General features: G+C 38.6%; 1 protein-coding gene across 1 annotated transcript; it reads left to right on the top strand.

The window, feature by feature from the left end:
* The first annotated feature begins 1,368 nt into the window (after nucleotides 1-1,368).
* esd (esterase D/formylglutathione hydrolase) lies at nucleotides 1,369-13,158 on the top strand. Its single transcript, XM_032512769.1, has 10 exons — nucleotides 1,369-1,500; nucleotides 4,596-4,669; nucleotides 6,641-6,729; nucleotides 6,969-7,067; nucleotides 7,723-7,847; nucleotides 9,192-9,311; nucleotides 9,879-9,977; nucleotides 11,812-11,979; nucleotides 12,920-13,039; nucleotides 13,082-13,158. The coding sequence occupies exons 2-9, from the start codon at nucleotides 4,602-4,604 to the stop codon at nucleotides 12,998-13,000; spliced, it is 849 nt and encodes a 282-aa protein (XP_032368660.1). The 5' UTR covers nucleotides 1,369-1,500; nucleotides 4,596-4,601; the 3' UTR covers nucleotides 13,001-13,039; nucleotides 13,082-13,158.
* Nucleotides 13,159-14,368: the final 1,210 nt, after the last annotated feature.

Below are 14,368 nucleotides of genomic sequence, written 5' to 3' on the forward strand. Positions count from 1 at the left end.
GTTCTTTTAAATCAAGGCTGAAGACCTTTCTTTTTGATGCTGCCTTTCTTTAAATGAATGCTCATTTCTTTAAATTTCTTATGCTGCACTGTAACTTTTATTCCTGTGTTTTATGTGTCCTAATGTTTCTATTTTGTTTTTAACTGTCTATTCATGTGTTTTATTAGTTTTTAATGCTTAGGATTTTTAACTGTGTGCTATACAATGTGCTATACAAATAAAGCTGCCTTGCCTTGCCTTGCCTTGATGTCACACAAAGAACCACGTTGACCAGGTACAGACTCAGCGAGACAACCTGGCCATTGAGACAGGCCGCTACAAACAACAATGGCCTCCCAAAGAGGAGCGCTTCTGCCAGCTGTGCAAGAGCGACACAGTCGAGACAGAACTGCACTTCCTGACAGAATGCACCCAACTGCAGCCGGTCCGAACTAAATATTTCCCCAAATTCAGACACCAGCACCCGACATTTGACCAAATAACCGACATCAACAAAGTGCTGATCCTGATGGGAGAACAGCCAGAGAGCTGCAGTCTAGCAGCACAATATGTCTACCTGTCACACTTTGAGGAACTAGAGAGAGACAGACAGAGAGAGAGAGAGAGAGAGAGAGAGAGAGAGAGAGAGAGAGAGAGAGAGAGAGAGAGAGAGACAGAAACAGAGAGAGACAGGATGCAGAGAAACAGAAAAACAGATAAACACTAAAAAGACGGATTTCATTGGAGAGAAATTAGGCTTTTTTTAAAGAGGACTGTCATTCAGTTGTCCTCCTCCACACAACGTGGGCTTCTTCTTTTGAAACGTTGTTGCCAATGGTTACAGGGGATGATGTTTAAAGACAGCCACCTATTAACAGGTTCATTTTTATATTACTAGTTTTATATTCATTTTCTTTTGGAGGAAAATAAATCTCCAGATAGATAGGAAAGAAAAAAAAAAAAGAGTACTAATACAAAAGTTTAAGTTTTATGTGCATGCAGTTTGCAGATTGTATTATTTATTCATATTTAATAATAATAATAAATTAATAATAAATTATTAATTGGTCAAATATAAGCATTCAACCTACTTGTTTTTGTAGTTGTAAGTTATAATCTAGCCCTAAATTAATGCATGTATTAACTAAGTAAATAAACGAATAAAAGCCTTTGATTCTGAAAAATTCAGATTTTATTCAGATTTTTTTCAGAAAATATTCAGCTTTTATTCTGAAAATATTCTCAAAATTATGATTAATTTTAAAATTAAAAACTGTATCTTTAATACGTTTATATTCTACAGTCATGCATTGTTGTAATATACACCACCGCCATCTAGCGTATGAACGTACACGTTACGTCTCCGACGTAGAGCAAGGATGCTGGAGACGTCCGTGACGTCAACACATTCTCCTTAACGTACGTTTTTGGACTTTGGGGACGCTCTGGACTGCACGCTACGTTGGGAACGTAACAGACCAGTTGAGCACACCTTTCAACCAAAAACTGCGGTTTAATAAGGTATACACCGGACACGTATGCTTCTAGTTTGGATTAACTCTGTTGCAAGTTATGAAGTGCTTTAAATATCAGCTAACACTGCACGAGCTAACTTAATTTGCTAATCCTTGCACGCCGCTTAGATGGGACCCTTTACGCCAGACTCTACACATAAAGTGACATATTTATCCTTTCTTTGCGTATACATTAAATACAAAAGTAGTTGAGTCTACATTAGTACATGTTCCGACTTTGGAAAGATGTTTTGGGCAATTCGGCTCATGAATAATGCATCTTGCCACACGCAGTTTGAAATAATTGTCGGTTTTTTATGTTCTTCACTGTGGTCGCTGCCACGTACGTTAACGTCAGTTGTAGTGGTATTTTGTACACCATTTTAAAGGGGGCTATTTTTACATGCAGCTGTAAGGTGTCCACATGTATATTGTTACATATATAATACGGCCGTTCAGAATTACCTAGTACACTTTTAACTCAGGTAATGTTATCACCTAAAACAAACTGCCTTAACAAGTCTACTTATTGTCCTTAAAATGTATTTATCCACCTGTGAAATAGATAGATAGATAGACTGATTTTGCTGCTGTAACACTATAATTTCCCATTTTATTGGGATCAACAAATAAATATCTATCCATCCATCTATCTATAGTCCAGGCCAAAAGTTTGGACACACCTTCTCATTCAATGCGTTCCCTTTTATTTTCATGACTATTTACATTGTAGATTATCACTGAAGGCATCAAAACTATGAATGAACACATGTGGAATGATGTACTTAACAAAAAAGTGTGAAATAACTGAAAACATGTCTTATATTGTAGTTTCTTCAAAGTAGCCCCCCTTTGCTCTGATTACTGAGTTGCACACTCTTGGCGTTCTCTTGATGAGCTTCAAAAGGTAGTCACCTGAAATGGTTTCCCAACAGTCTTGAAGGAGTTCCCAGGATGCTGTGGTAGCCATGCTGGTTCAGTAGGCCTTCAATTTGGAATAAATCCCCAACAGTGTCACCAGCAAAGCACCCCCACACCATCACACCTCCTCCTCCATGCTTCACGGTGGGAACCAGGCATGTAGAATCCATCCGGTCACCTTTTCTCCGTCGCACAAATACACGGCGGTTGGAACCAAAGATCTCAAACCTGGACTCATCAGACCAAAGCCCAGATTTCCACTGGTCTAATGTCCATTCCTTGTGTTTCTTGGCCCAAACAAATCTCTTCTGCTTATTGCCTCTCCTTAGCAGTGGTTTCCTAGCTTCTATTTGACCGTGAAGGCCTGAGTCTCCTCTTAACAGTTGTTCTAGTGATGTGTCTGCTGCTAGAACTCTGTGGTATTCATCTGGTCTGTAATCTGAGCTGCTGTTAATTTGCAATTTCTGAGGCTGGTGATTTAGATTAATTTATCCTCAGTAGCAGAGGTTACTCTTGGTCTTCCTTTCCTGGGGCGGTCCTCATGTGAGCCAGTTTTGTTGTAGCGCTTGATGTTTTTTGCGACTGCACTTAGGGACACATTCAAAGTTTTCGTAATTTTCTGGACCAACTGACCTTCATTTCTTAAAGTAATGATGGCCACTCGTTTCTCTTTACTTAGCTGATTGGTTCTTGCCATAATATGAATTCTAACAGTTGTCCAATAGGGCTGTCGGCTGTGTATCAACCTGACTTCTGCACAACAAAACCGATGGTCCCAACTCCATTAATAAGGCAAGAAATTCTACTAATTAACCCTGACAAGCTACACCTGTGAAGTGAAAACCATTTCAGGTGACTACCTCATGAAGCTCATTGAGAGAACACCAAGGGTTTGCAGCACTATCAAAAAAGCAAGGGGGGGGGGGGGGGGTACTTTGAAGAAACTAGAATACAAGACATGTTTTCAGTTATTTCAGTTAAGTACATAATTCCACATGTTCATTCATAGTTTTGATGCCTTGAGTAATAATCTACAATGTAAATAGTCATGAAAATAAAGGAAAGGTGAGAAGGTGTGTCCAAACTTTTGGCCTGTACTGTAGATAGATAGATAGATAGATAGATATTTATTTGTTGATCCCAATAAAATGGGAAATTATATGGTTACAGCACCAAAATCAGTCACACAACACAGAATATAAATGAAATACTAGGACACAATATACATACATACAATATACTGTACTAATATAATCTTACTGGTTTTACACAGGAGGCGACACTATTATTTTTATTACATATTATATTATTGTTATATTACATATTAATTATAATTGTTATATTACTATTATTGTTATTGCTATTATATTATTATTATTATTATTATTATTATTATTATTAAGTGTACAATGTAAGCAGTGTGACTTGGTCTCTTTAGGGCTTTTATTAGATATTCCACATGCAATGCTTCACTTTTGGTCCTCAGATAACAGACGTGAACATTACTGCTGTGTGGCAATATTTCTTCTGTCCTCTGTGACAGTAAACTGAATATCTTTGAGTTGTGGACAAAACGAGACATTTGAGGACAAAGTAGTATGATTTAAGATTAATTTATTGATGGTTAGGGTGTAAAAAAATTGAAAATCGTATGTATTGTGATTTTCATATTTATCGTTCATCCAAAGAATAATAAAAAATGATAATGTATACTTACATTTCTCTACTTATTTAGCTTGTATTGTGGCAGGAGAAGACATATTTAGCTGCTGTGTCTTTATCTTCCTCTAATAAAAAGAAAGCTGGCTGTCCTCAGTGTTCGTATGAGGACGGTTTATGTTTTTAGCATTTCTGGAAATATGGGTTAAGCATATCGTCCCAAACCTACTCATTCTAGTCCTTGGTGATCTCTCTTGCTCTCTCGGTGTCTCTGTCTGTCTGTCTCTCTCTGTCTGTCTCTCTCTCTCTCTGTCTGTCTCTCTCTCTCTCTCTCTCTGTCTTTCTCTCTTTGTCTCTGTCTCTCTTTCTTTCTCTGTCTTTCTGTGTCTCTCTCGCTCTGTGTCTTTCTTTCTCTGTTATTCTCTCTCTGTGTCCCCCCCCCCCCCCCCCCCCCCAGTAACTGTCCCCCCCCCCCCCCCCCCCCCCCCCAGTAACTGTCTCCTTGCTCCGGTCTCTCCACAGATCAGGATGTCTCTCACACAAGTCTCCTCCAACAAGTGTGCCGGCGGCTTCCAGAAGGTTTTTGAACATGAAAGGTGAGATCTCAACTGAACCGGAACCCTCGTGTTGTCTTCCCGTCGACGTGCAACGTTTTTAAATTAAATTAAAATAATTTAGTTTTTTTGTCACTTTTTCCGATGTTTTTGTTGATTTTTGACGTTTTGTTGTTGTTTTTCCCCACGTTTTTTAAGCTTTTTCTAACATTTTTGTCACTTTTTCCAATGTTCTTTTTTATTATAGGATTTGTTCAAATCCTACAATTTTAAATTAAACACCCAAATTCAGTGAAAGTAGTGAACTGATCCTTTAGTTTATTAGGAAGAGCGTTGGAACCATCCACGTAATTCTTTTTGACAATTTGGTTAACCCTTGTTTTGTCTTCAAGTCGAAATTGAAAATCAACACTTTTGTTGAGGCTTTTTTATCATCATTTTCTTATGTTTGACATTTTCAACACTGCACTAACTTAATAACTTATTACCAGTTATTTTTGGAATTTATGGCCAATAAACCTAATTTTTAAGAAATTATACCTAACGTTTGACTTAGAAAAGCAGAAATTAGGAATTATTTCGACTAAAATGAAAGGAATTTTAGTCGATTTCCATTCCTTTAATTTTAGTCAAAATAATTCCTAATTTCTGCTGATGGGTAATCACAGACTGGAATATATCAACTTTTATTTTATACTATTTCAAAACCACTTAAATTTTTTTTTCAAATGCTATAAAATTGAATAAGACACCCCAAAATTAATGAAAGTAGAGATTTGTACTTGCCAAAGAGCGTTGTGTGGAATCAATCATGTTATTTTGGGTAGTTATAAAAAACGTTGATAACTGAAAACTGAAAACGGGTCAATTTCACCCGAGGACAACATAAGGGTTAAAGAAAACGCAAAAATGACAACCTAAGGGTTAAACGTGTGGCAACAGTTGACACTTTTGTGGACTGGATGCATGGCGTGAGCGTGGTGGCTGCGTGGATTTTTCTATGTCCTTACACACCAGAAACATGCTGTTGCTAGGTGACGTAGGCTCCAGGGAGGAAGGCGCCCACAGACCAGTCTAATATATAGCTACTGATTGGATTACAGAAAAGACAATGTCGGCAGTATTGACAGGTGCAACATTTGAAGAAGAAAAAAATACATAAAAAAAAAAAAATATATATATATATATATACATCTATCTATCTATCTATCTATCTATCTATCTATCTATCTATCTATCTATCTATCTATCTCCAGGAACCATCACCTTATTGTGGTGGAAAGGTTTGTGTGTCCCTATGAACCTGAGAGCTGTGTTGTCTGGAGCTGTGTGCTCCTGGTAGGGTGTCCCATGGCATAGTGGCAAAGACAAAGAATGGTTCAAAAACCCTATGTGTAAGCAAGGCAGAGAGGGAGTGACCCTGGCCACAGGAAGCCCGGGACCCCGTCCGAAGCCAGGCCCAGACGGAGGGCTCATATATATGTGTGTGTGTGTGTGTGTGTGTGTGTAGGTGTATATGTGTGTGTGTGTGTGTGTGTGTGTGTGTGTGTGTGTGTGTGTGTGTGTGTGTGTGTGTATATGTATATATATGTGTGTGTGTGTATATATATGTATATATGTGTGTGTATATATATTCTTTTTAATTTTACATTCATATCTGTATTTATTTCAAACATCAAAGTGTCTTGTGTGCCTGTGTGTCCTGTGTCCTGTCTGTTTGCGTCTTGTGTGTCCTGCGTCCTGGGTGTCCTGCCTGTCTTTGTCTCTCTGTCTGTGTCCTGTGTGCTTGTGGTTCCCGTGTGCTTGGGTTTTCTGTGATTTTTCTGCAACAATTTGAGCCTTTTCTGCATTAAGTCTTGTTATTGCAGATTGAAAACGTTATACGTGTCTCGGGATGTTATTTGAACTGTTCTTTTTATTTTCATCATTTTGGTGAGATACTTTGGTTTTTTTCCCTGGCCAGTTTACGTCTCTGGTATGGATGTATGTGTATGTTGTGTTTACTCTGTACAGCACTGAGCTCAAGTGTAAGATGAAGTTTGCCGTTTACCTGCCTCCCAAGGCCGAGACTGACAAATGTCCCGTCATGTACTGGCTCTCAGGTAATAAATGAATTTATTTAAAGTAAGTCTTTTTCCAAGAGGTTTAGTGACCGTAAGAACATTTAGAGAATCACCAGACTTCTGCTTTCAGTAGAAACTGAGACTAGTTACCTTCTGATGCAAAATGATATTTTATCTTTGACAGCAATACAAGCAATAGTATTTAATTATCTGAAAATAAGATGGTAAGAAAACAAAATAAGGTGTGTGTGTCTGTCTGTCTGTCTGTCTGTCTGCAGGTCTGACGTGTACGGAGCAGAACTTCATCACCAAAGCTGGCAGTCAGATTGCAGCTGCAGAACACGGCATCATCATCGTCGCTCCGGATACCAGCCCACGTATGAAAACACACACACACACGGAGACACACACACACACTCAATAACACACACACACGCAGACAACCACACATACATGCAGACACACACACACACGCAGACACACACACACTCAATTACACACACACGTGCAGACAACCACACAGACACACGCAGAAACAAACACATGCACGCAGACACAAACACTCAATAACACACACATGCAGACAACCACACATACATGCAGACTTGAGTGACACACACATGTCTGCATGCAGACACTCAAACACGCACACAGACACACACACGCACACACAAAAACACACACATTTACGCAGACACACACACACACACACACACACACACACACACACACACACACACTCACACAGAGAGACACATTCACACACGCAGACAGATAGAGAGAGACACACACACACACACACACACACACACACACACACACACACATGCTAGAGATGAGCAGCTGTCTGATCACCACCAGATGTTTTTGCTTTTCAGACTTTAAGTCTTTAACTGACCCTGACTTGAGTGACATCACTTGAGGACATTTTTACAGACACTAAAGATTTTCACTTCCAAAACATCCTAAGTAGAGCTTGGCAGATTTGGGCGGTTTCCCATTGATACTGAAACGTTTCCCGTCCTGCACCAGGCGGCTGCAACATCGAGGGGGAGGACGAGAACTGGGATTTCGGCACCGGAGCCGGTTTCTACGTCGACGCCACGCAGGACCCCTGGAAGACCAACTACCGCATGTACTCCTACATCACTGACGAGGTGCGTTGGATTCACATCCCTTGCTCACCCCAAAAATACTCACTTGTTAATTTAATTTATTCATTTATTTGACAGGGACAGTGTACATTAATTAACATTGCTGTAAATGCACCAGAATTAGCCAAAAGGCTATTTTTTATCCGTTGTCCCTGGACGGATCTTAAAATTGTCTACATTAAAAAAAACAATAAGAAGATTACAGTCAACAATACAAATATAAAAAGTAGTAAAACAGATAAAACTCTTCAAATCCCATTGATAATAAAGATTTCCATTTTTATTGTACTTTTTGTAATTTACTTGTATTATTTTTGATTGAAAGCACTGTATTATTATAAATGTATTATTACCATTCATAGGTCTTAAAAAGTCCCCAAAAGAAGATATTCCTCGCCCCAGATTGATCAGCCAGAGTTGCAGATACACTTTGATGTGTATATCTTTAGCATTAAATTGAAGTCTCTGCAGGCGCCGACGGGAGAAATAATCTCTTGGGTACCGACTGATATGATATGATTTGGCTAAAAGGCCATATTGCTCACAGGAATCCTGAGATGGAATTAAAAGAAAAAAATCTGATAATTCTCTGCAGCTTTTTCCTATATTTTTTGTTTTTGTCAACAATCTTTCAATTAGGGACGGGAAAAAATAATTAACCTTCCTGTTGTTTTTGGGTGCAATTTGACCCCTTTCCTTAAAGTTTCTATATCAGAAATTTGGGTTTCTTTCAAAATAATTGTCCAAAAAAGTTACATGGATGGTTCCAACAACGCTCCTCACAAGTTAAATAAAAAATCACTTCACTACTTTAATTGACTTTGGGTGTTTTTTGTCAATTTTATCGCATTTGGAGAAAAATATTGGTAAAAGAACTTTGAAAATGTCAGTAAAAGTGACTAAAATATGAACAAATGTCAAATGAAGTTACAAAAATGTGAAAATGTTGAAAAAAGTGACAAATGTAAAAAATAAAAGCTTTAAAGATTTGGGGAAAAACCCATGAAAATTTCAAAAGGCTCAGAAAAAGTTTATAAATGTCAAAAAAGTGATAAAAACATCAGGGGAAAGACACAAAATGGTTGTAAAAGACGACCATCACCTCGATTAAAAGGGAAAATTTTGACTCAGAAAAACAAATTTGCAGGTCTGCGGGAAGACAACACGAGGGTTAAATGTGACTCTGTCCCTAGAATCGATTATTTTTTATTCATTTTGGTAAATAGGTTGTTTCTCTCTCTCTGTCTTTCTCTCCTTCTGTCCTTCTCTGTCTCTCTCTCTCTCTCTCTCTCCCCCTCCACTCTCTCTCTCTCTCTCTCTCTCTCTCTCTCTCTCTCTCTCTCTCAGCTCCCCGAACTAATCAACGCTAACTTCCCCACCGACCCAGCCAGGATATCTGTCAGTGGTCACTCCATGGGCGGACACGGGGCGCTCATCTGTGCTCTGAAGAACCCTGGGAAGTACAAGGTACTGCACATGTCTTAACAACTCCTCAAAGCTCTGTAACGTAGTACAGGTCATTACTTAGAATTCTTCATGGGGGAAACAGAAACTACACACTGTAGCTTTAAACTGTCACTAGACGCATAATATGTTTTTTACAATATCAAATGGCTTGTTCTTATATGTAAATGGGCTGTTCTGAGAGAAGAGGAGAGGACCCAGGACTGATCCCTGAGGGATCCCAGTTGTGAGTGTAAATGGACTGTTCTTGTATAGCTTTTCTAGTCTTAGCAACTACTCAAAGCAAGGAGCCACCTGCTCATCAGATACACACTCACACATCTACATTCCGATGGGGCAACTCGGGGTTCAGTGTCTTGCCAAGGACACTGGCATGGGGCTGAAGGGCCAGGGATCAAACCACCAACCTTCCGATTGGCAGGCAACCACTACCACTGAGCCACAGCCAACCCACAAGTTCTGTACTGATCTGGAAGAGGGAAAAACAGCATTGTAAAGGAAACACCGACAACATAAAGCATTTTATATTAGTAGTCAGTTGCTGATGTGTGCTGGTGGTGTCTCCTGCAGGCGGTGTCTGCGTTCGCTCCCATCTGTAACCCGGTGCAGTGTCCCTGGGGTCAGAAGGCTTTTTCCGGGTACCTGGGCTCCGACAGGGCCACCTGGGAGGTAAGAGCTCCGCAGACTGAACATTATTACACAACTAGTCCACATCCACGGCATTGCACTTCCAGGACTGCTCTGGTGCCGTAGGAAATTCAGCTGGATGTTACCTTTCTTATTCTCTGTGTTGGCGCTCTAACCTGCGGTTGTTTTCTGAGGACTATGGTTAACTGCTCCTCAGATCTCTGCAGGGTAAATCCAGACAGCTAATCCAGACACTTTTTTGCCGCCTTTTTGTCGCCTTTTTGTCGCCTTTTGTGACGCCTTTTTTCCGCCTTTCGTCGCCTTTACGGATGTCCGTCCCCGTCCTTTGTCTCTGATTTCTGAGGACTATGGTTCTCAGATCTCTGCAGGGTAAATCCAGACAGCTAGCTAGACTATCTGTCCCATCAGAGTTTTCTGTTGACAACTAAAACTACTTCTGACGTACACATGTTCCACCAAAACTAGTTCCTTCCTGAGACTATTTAGCAGTGGCACCGTGGCTCTGTACGCCGCTTAGCACTGCCCAAGACGTTTGTGACTGGTTTAAAGAAATGCCAATAAACCAAAGCATCCTCCGCAGCGCTGGGGAGGAAGGTCTGGCTATGAGAGACTACCCACCCACTACACCCAGCTTGTCGTTTTGTATCAGGAATATAAATCTGCAAAGTTATTAAATAAATGTTTTGCAGTAAGAAGTACAATATTTCCCACTGACAGGAAGAAAATGGAAATACACAAGTACAAGTACACTCCATCCAGTCCCTCCAGGATTTCGCGATGTCGCGATCGCGCCAATTCACGCAAATTTAACCAATCACCGCAACTTTGGTACGACCCACAATTTTGACTAATCATCAGAGTTCCCTGTGACTTCAACCAATCCCAGCAGTCCCCCAGCCAGACTCTGTATCAGTGTGTGACTCTTAGCCAATGACCAAGCAGGAGTGACAACGGGTTGATGTCACATGTACTTTGCCAAATTAATTTCCTTGTTTCTGATATGAATATGATCTGATATGATCTCACATTCCAACAAAACGTCAGACCGTTGTGTCGACCTGTAACATTTTAACATCAATATACGCTGGAACGAGTTTTCACTCTGATGTCTTTGAAAGCGGCCGCGGTTTCAATCTTGTCTCTGCAACGGGGGGGCTGCTGACTTTCTTGAGTCTTTCTGCTGAGTCTCGTGCAACTTCATTGCAACAAACATACATTAAACATTGCAAGTTTTATCGCAATTGTTCTACAAAGCTCCCGCAACAATCTCAAAAAAAAGGCAGCAAAACCCTGAAGGGACTGGAAATCCTGGAGATAGAGAGATAGGTGGATAGATAGATAGGTGGGTGGGTAGATAGGTAGATAGAGAGGTGAGTAGATAGATAGATAGATAGATAGATAGATAGGTGGGTAGATGGATAGATAGGTGGGTAGATGGATAGATAGGTGGGTAGATGGATAGATAGGTGGGTAGATGGATAGATAGGTGGGTAGATGGATAGATAGGTGGGTAGATGGATAGATAGGTGGGTAGATGGATGGATGGATAGATAGATAGATAGAAAGGTGGGTAGATGGATAGGTAGATGGGTAGATAGATATTCAGCCACGAAAATGAGAAATTATAGTTTTACTGCAGGAAAATCAGTCACACCGCACAGAATATAGATATAGATGAAATACTAGGATACAATATACATGAAATAATAATAGGAATATAATATGGGAGGGGACTGGATGTGCATGTGTATATTGTGATAAAAACAATATATTGCGCAGCACTGTTAAACGTGTTGTAGCTGTTTGATCTGTGAGTCCCCAGCTTCCTGTCCCCCCCCCTCTCTGTGTCTTCCAGGCATATGACGCCACCGTGTTGGCGGCGTCCTACTCCGGCCCGCAGCTGGACGTCCTGATCGATCAGGGCCGCGACGATCAGTTCCTGTCGGCCAGCCAGCTGCTGCCTGACAACCTGATCGCCGTCTGCTCCGAGAAGAAGATCCCCGTCGTGTTCAGACTGCAGCCGGTCCGCGACCCTCTCTCTCTGACTCTGCCGCTCTACTTTAATTACTATGTTAATCTCTGGTTTATGTTTTAAACTAAAAGGTGGATCATTTAGTTTAATGTAAAGCCAAAAAAAAACAAATGAGTTGAACCTTACTTAGTCATAGGATAGTATGTCGAAAAGAATCATAAAAAGTCATAGTATAGTGTTGAAAAAATCATAAAAAGTTATAGTATGTAAAAATTATAAAAAGTCATAGTGTTGAAAAGTCATAAAGTTATAGTATGTAAAATAATCATAAAAAGTCATAGTATAGTGTTGAAAAAAGTAATACAGATTTTATAGTATGTAAAAATAATCATAAAAAGTCATAGTGTGTTGAAAAAAGTCATAAAAAGTTATAGTATATAAAGAAATCCTCAAGTCATAGTATCGTATGTTGAAATAAGTCATAAAGTTATAGTATGTAAAGCAACATAAAGTCATAGTATAGTGTGTTGAAAAAAGTCAAAAAAGGTATAATATAGTGTGTCATAGTAAAAGTCATAGTATAGTGTGTCATTTAGTCTGCCAAACAACCTTAATACATAATAAGTGTGTAAATTTAAAATAAAATGGAGTGTGTAAACTTTGTTTTAATAGCAGGTGGTTATTGATCTTATGATCTGTTGTGACTAATACCATTAAAATGTATTCAGTTAAACTCAACACAACGTACCTTAACTCAAGACTGGAGAGAAAAGAGAAAAATAACAGACCAAACCAAAGTAAGGTTAAATAATTGCAAATAAATAAAAGAAAAAAAGCAATAAGACGACATTGTCATAAAAGCGTGTCTATATAAAATGGGTTACATGGTTCAGATGTTGTTAATATCTCAGAAAAAGATGATTCAAATCATTTAATTCCCATTTTTGTTTAGTTTAGATGATAAATTGTACCGTTGTGTTTCTTCCTGCAGGGCTACGACCACAGCTACTTCTTCATCTACTCGTTCATTAACGATCACATCAAACACCACGCCAAGTTCCTCAACGCCTGAACCGCCACCAGAGAAGAAGACCGCTCTGCCGTCGATCACGATGCAGAAGATTTCCTGCAGAAACTAGTACAATAACGTCTGCTGTTCCCTGGTTACCAAATTCTATATTTTCTATATTTCTATATCTTCAGTCTGAACAGCACTTAACCTAAAGTCTCTATACAAACTGAACCTTACTTCTTTGCTTGTGTTTTGGGTAACTGAGCGACAGGAAAGGAGGAAACGGTTCCTGCATCTCAATACGATCACATGTGAAACAGCTGTTTTTCACAATAAAATCCACAGTTATTCAATTATTTTGTTCTTCTCGAAGTTTGTTGAGCTGCTGAGTGAAACTTTCTAGAACATGTTTCCCATCAGAGTTGTGAGGTTGCAGTTAGTCATCCTGACACGTATTCCCGAGGATGCCGACACTTGTAGAAAAAAAGTCATAGTGTAGTATGTCGAAAATGTCATAGTCCTGGTACACAATTTCAAAAACAAATTATAGAAAAATGTCATAGTCTAGTATGTCAAAAAACGTCTTAAAGTCATTGTGTGGTATGTTAAAAAAAATTCAGTATAGTATGTTGAAAAAGTAAAAAAAAGTCGTATGTCAAATGAAGTCATAAAGTCATTGTATAGCATGTTGAAAAAAGTCACTATGGTATGTCATATGAAGTCATGAAAAGTCAGTATAGTATGTTAAAAAAAAGTCATTGTATAGCATGTTGAAAAAGTGATTAAAAAGTTGTTATACTGTCATTAAAAAGTCATAGTATATTATGTTGAAAAAAATTAAAAGTCATAGTACAGCATGTTGAAAAATGTCACTATAGCATGTCGAAAAAAGTTATAAAAATTCATTTAATAGTATCTCAAATAAAGTTATAATAGTATAGTAGTAACAGTCATAGTGTGTCAAAAAATCATAAAAAGTCAGTATGTTGAAAAAAGTATATAGTATAGTATGTCAAAAAATATCAATGAAGTCATAATATAGCATGTTGAAAAAAGTCATAAAAAAGCCATAGTATAGTATTTATACAAAAGTCATAATATAGTATGTCGAAAAACGTCAAAGACAGTCAGAAAGTGATAAAGTCATAGCACGTCATAAAAGTCATTAAAAAATCATTAAAAAAACTCATATTATAACATGTTGAAAAAAGTAAAAGTATAGTATGTTGAAAAACGTCAGAATAGTATTCTGAAAAAGTCAAAGTAATAAAAAAGTCATATAATAATGTCAAAAAAAGTTATGGTATGTGAAAAAAGTCAAAGTATAGCATGTTGAAAAAGTAATAGAAAGTCATAGTATAGCATGTTGATAGCCATAAAAAAAAAAAGTCATATCATAGCATGTCAATCAACGTCATAGAAAGTCAT

Source organism: Etheostoma spectabile, chromosome 4 (genome assembly GCF_008692095.1).
Source record: "Etheostoma spectabile isolate EspeVRDwgs_2016 chromosome 4, UIUC_Espe_1.0, whole genome shotgun sequence".
NCBI lineage: Eukaryota > Metazoa > Chordata > Actinopteri > Perciformes > Percidae > Etheostoma > Etheostoma spectabile.

Excerpts from the sequence above, each read along its gene's own strand:
- esd (XM_032512769.1), top strand. The coding sequence starts at position 4,602 with ATGTCTCTCACACAAGTCTCCTCCAACAAGTGTGCCGGCGGCTTCCAG. Across the intron at positions 4,670-6,640 it reads AAGGTTTTTGAACATGAAAG|CACTGAGCTCAAGTGTAAGA; the intron begins GTGAGATCTCAA and ends TACTCTGTACAG. Across the intron at positions 9,978-11,811 it reads CCGACAGGGCCACCTGGGAG|GCATATGACGCCACCGTGTT; the intron begins GTAAGAGCTCCG and ends TGTGTCTTCCAG.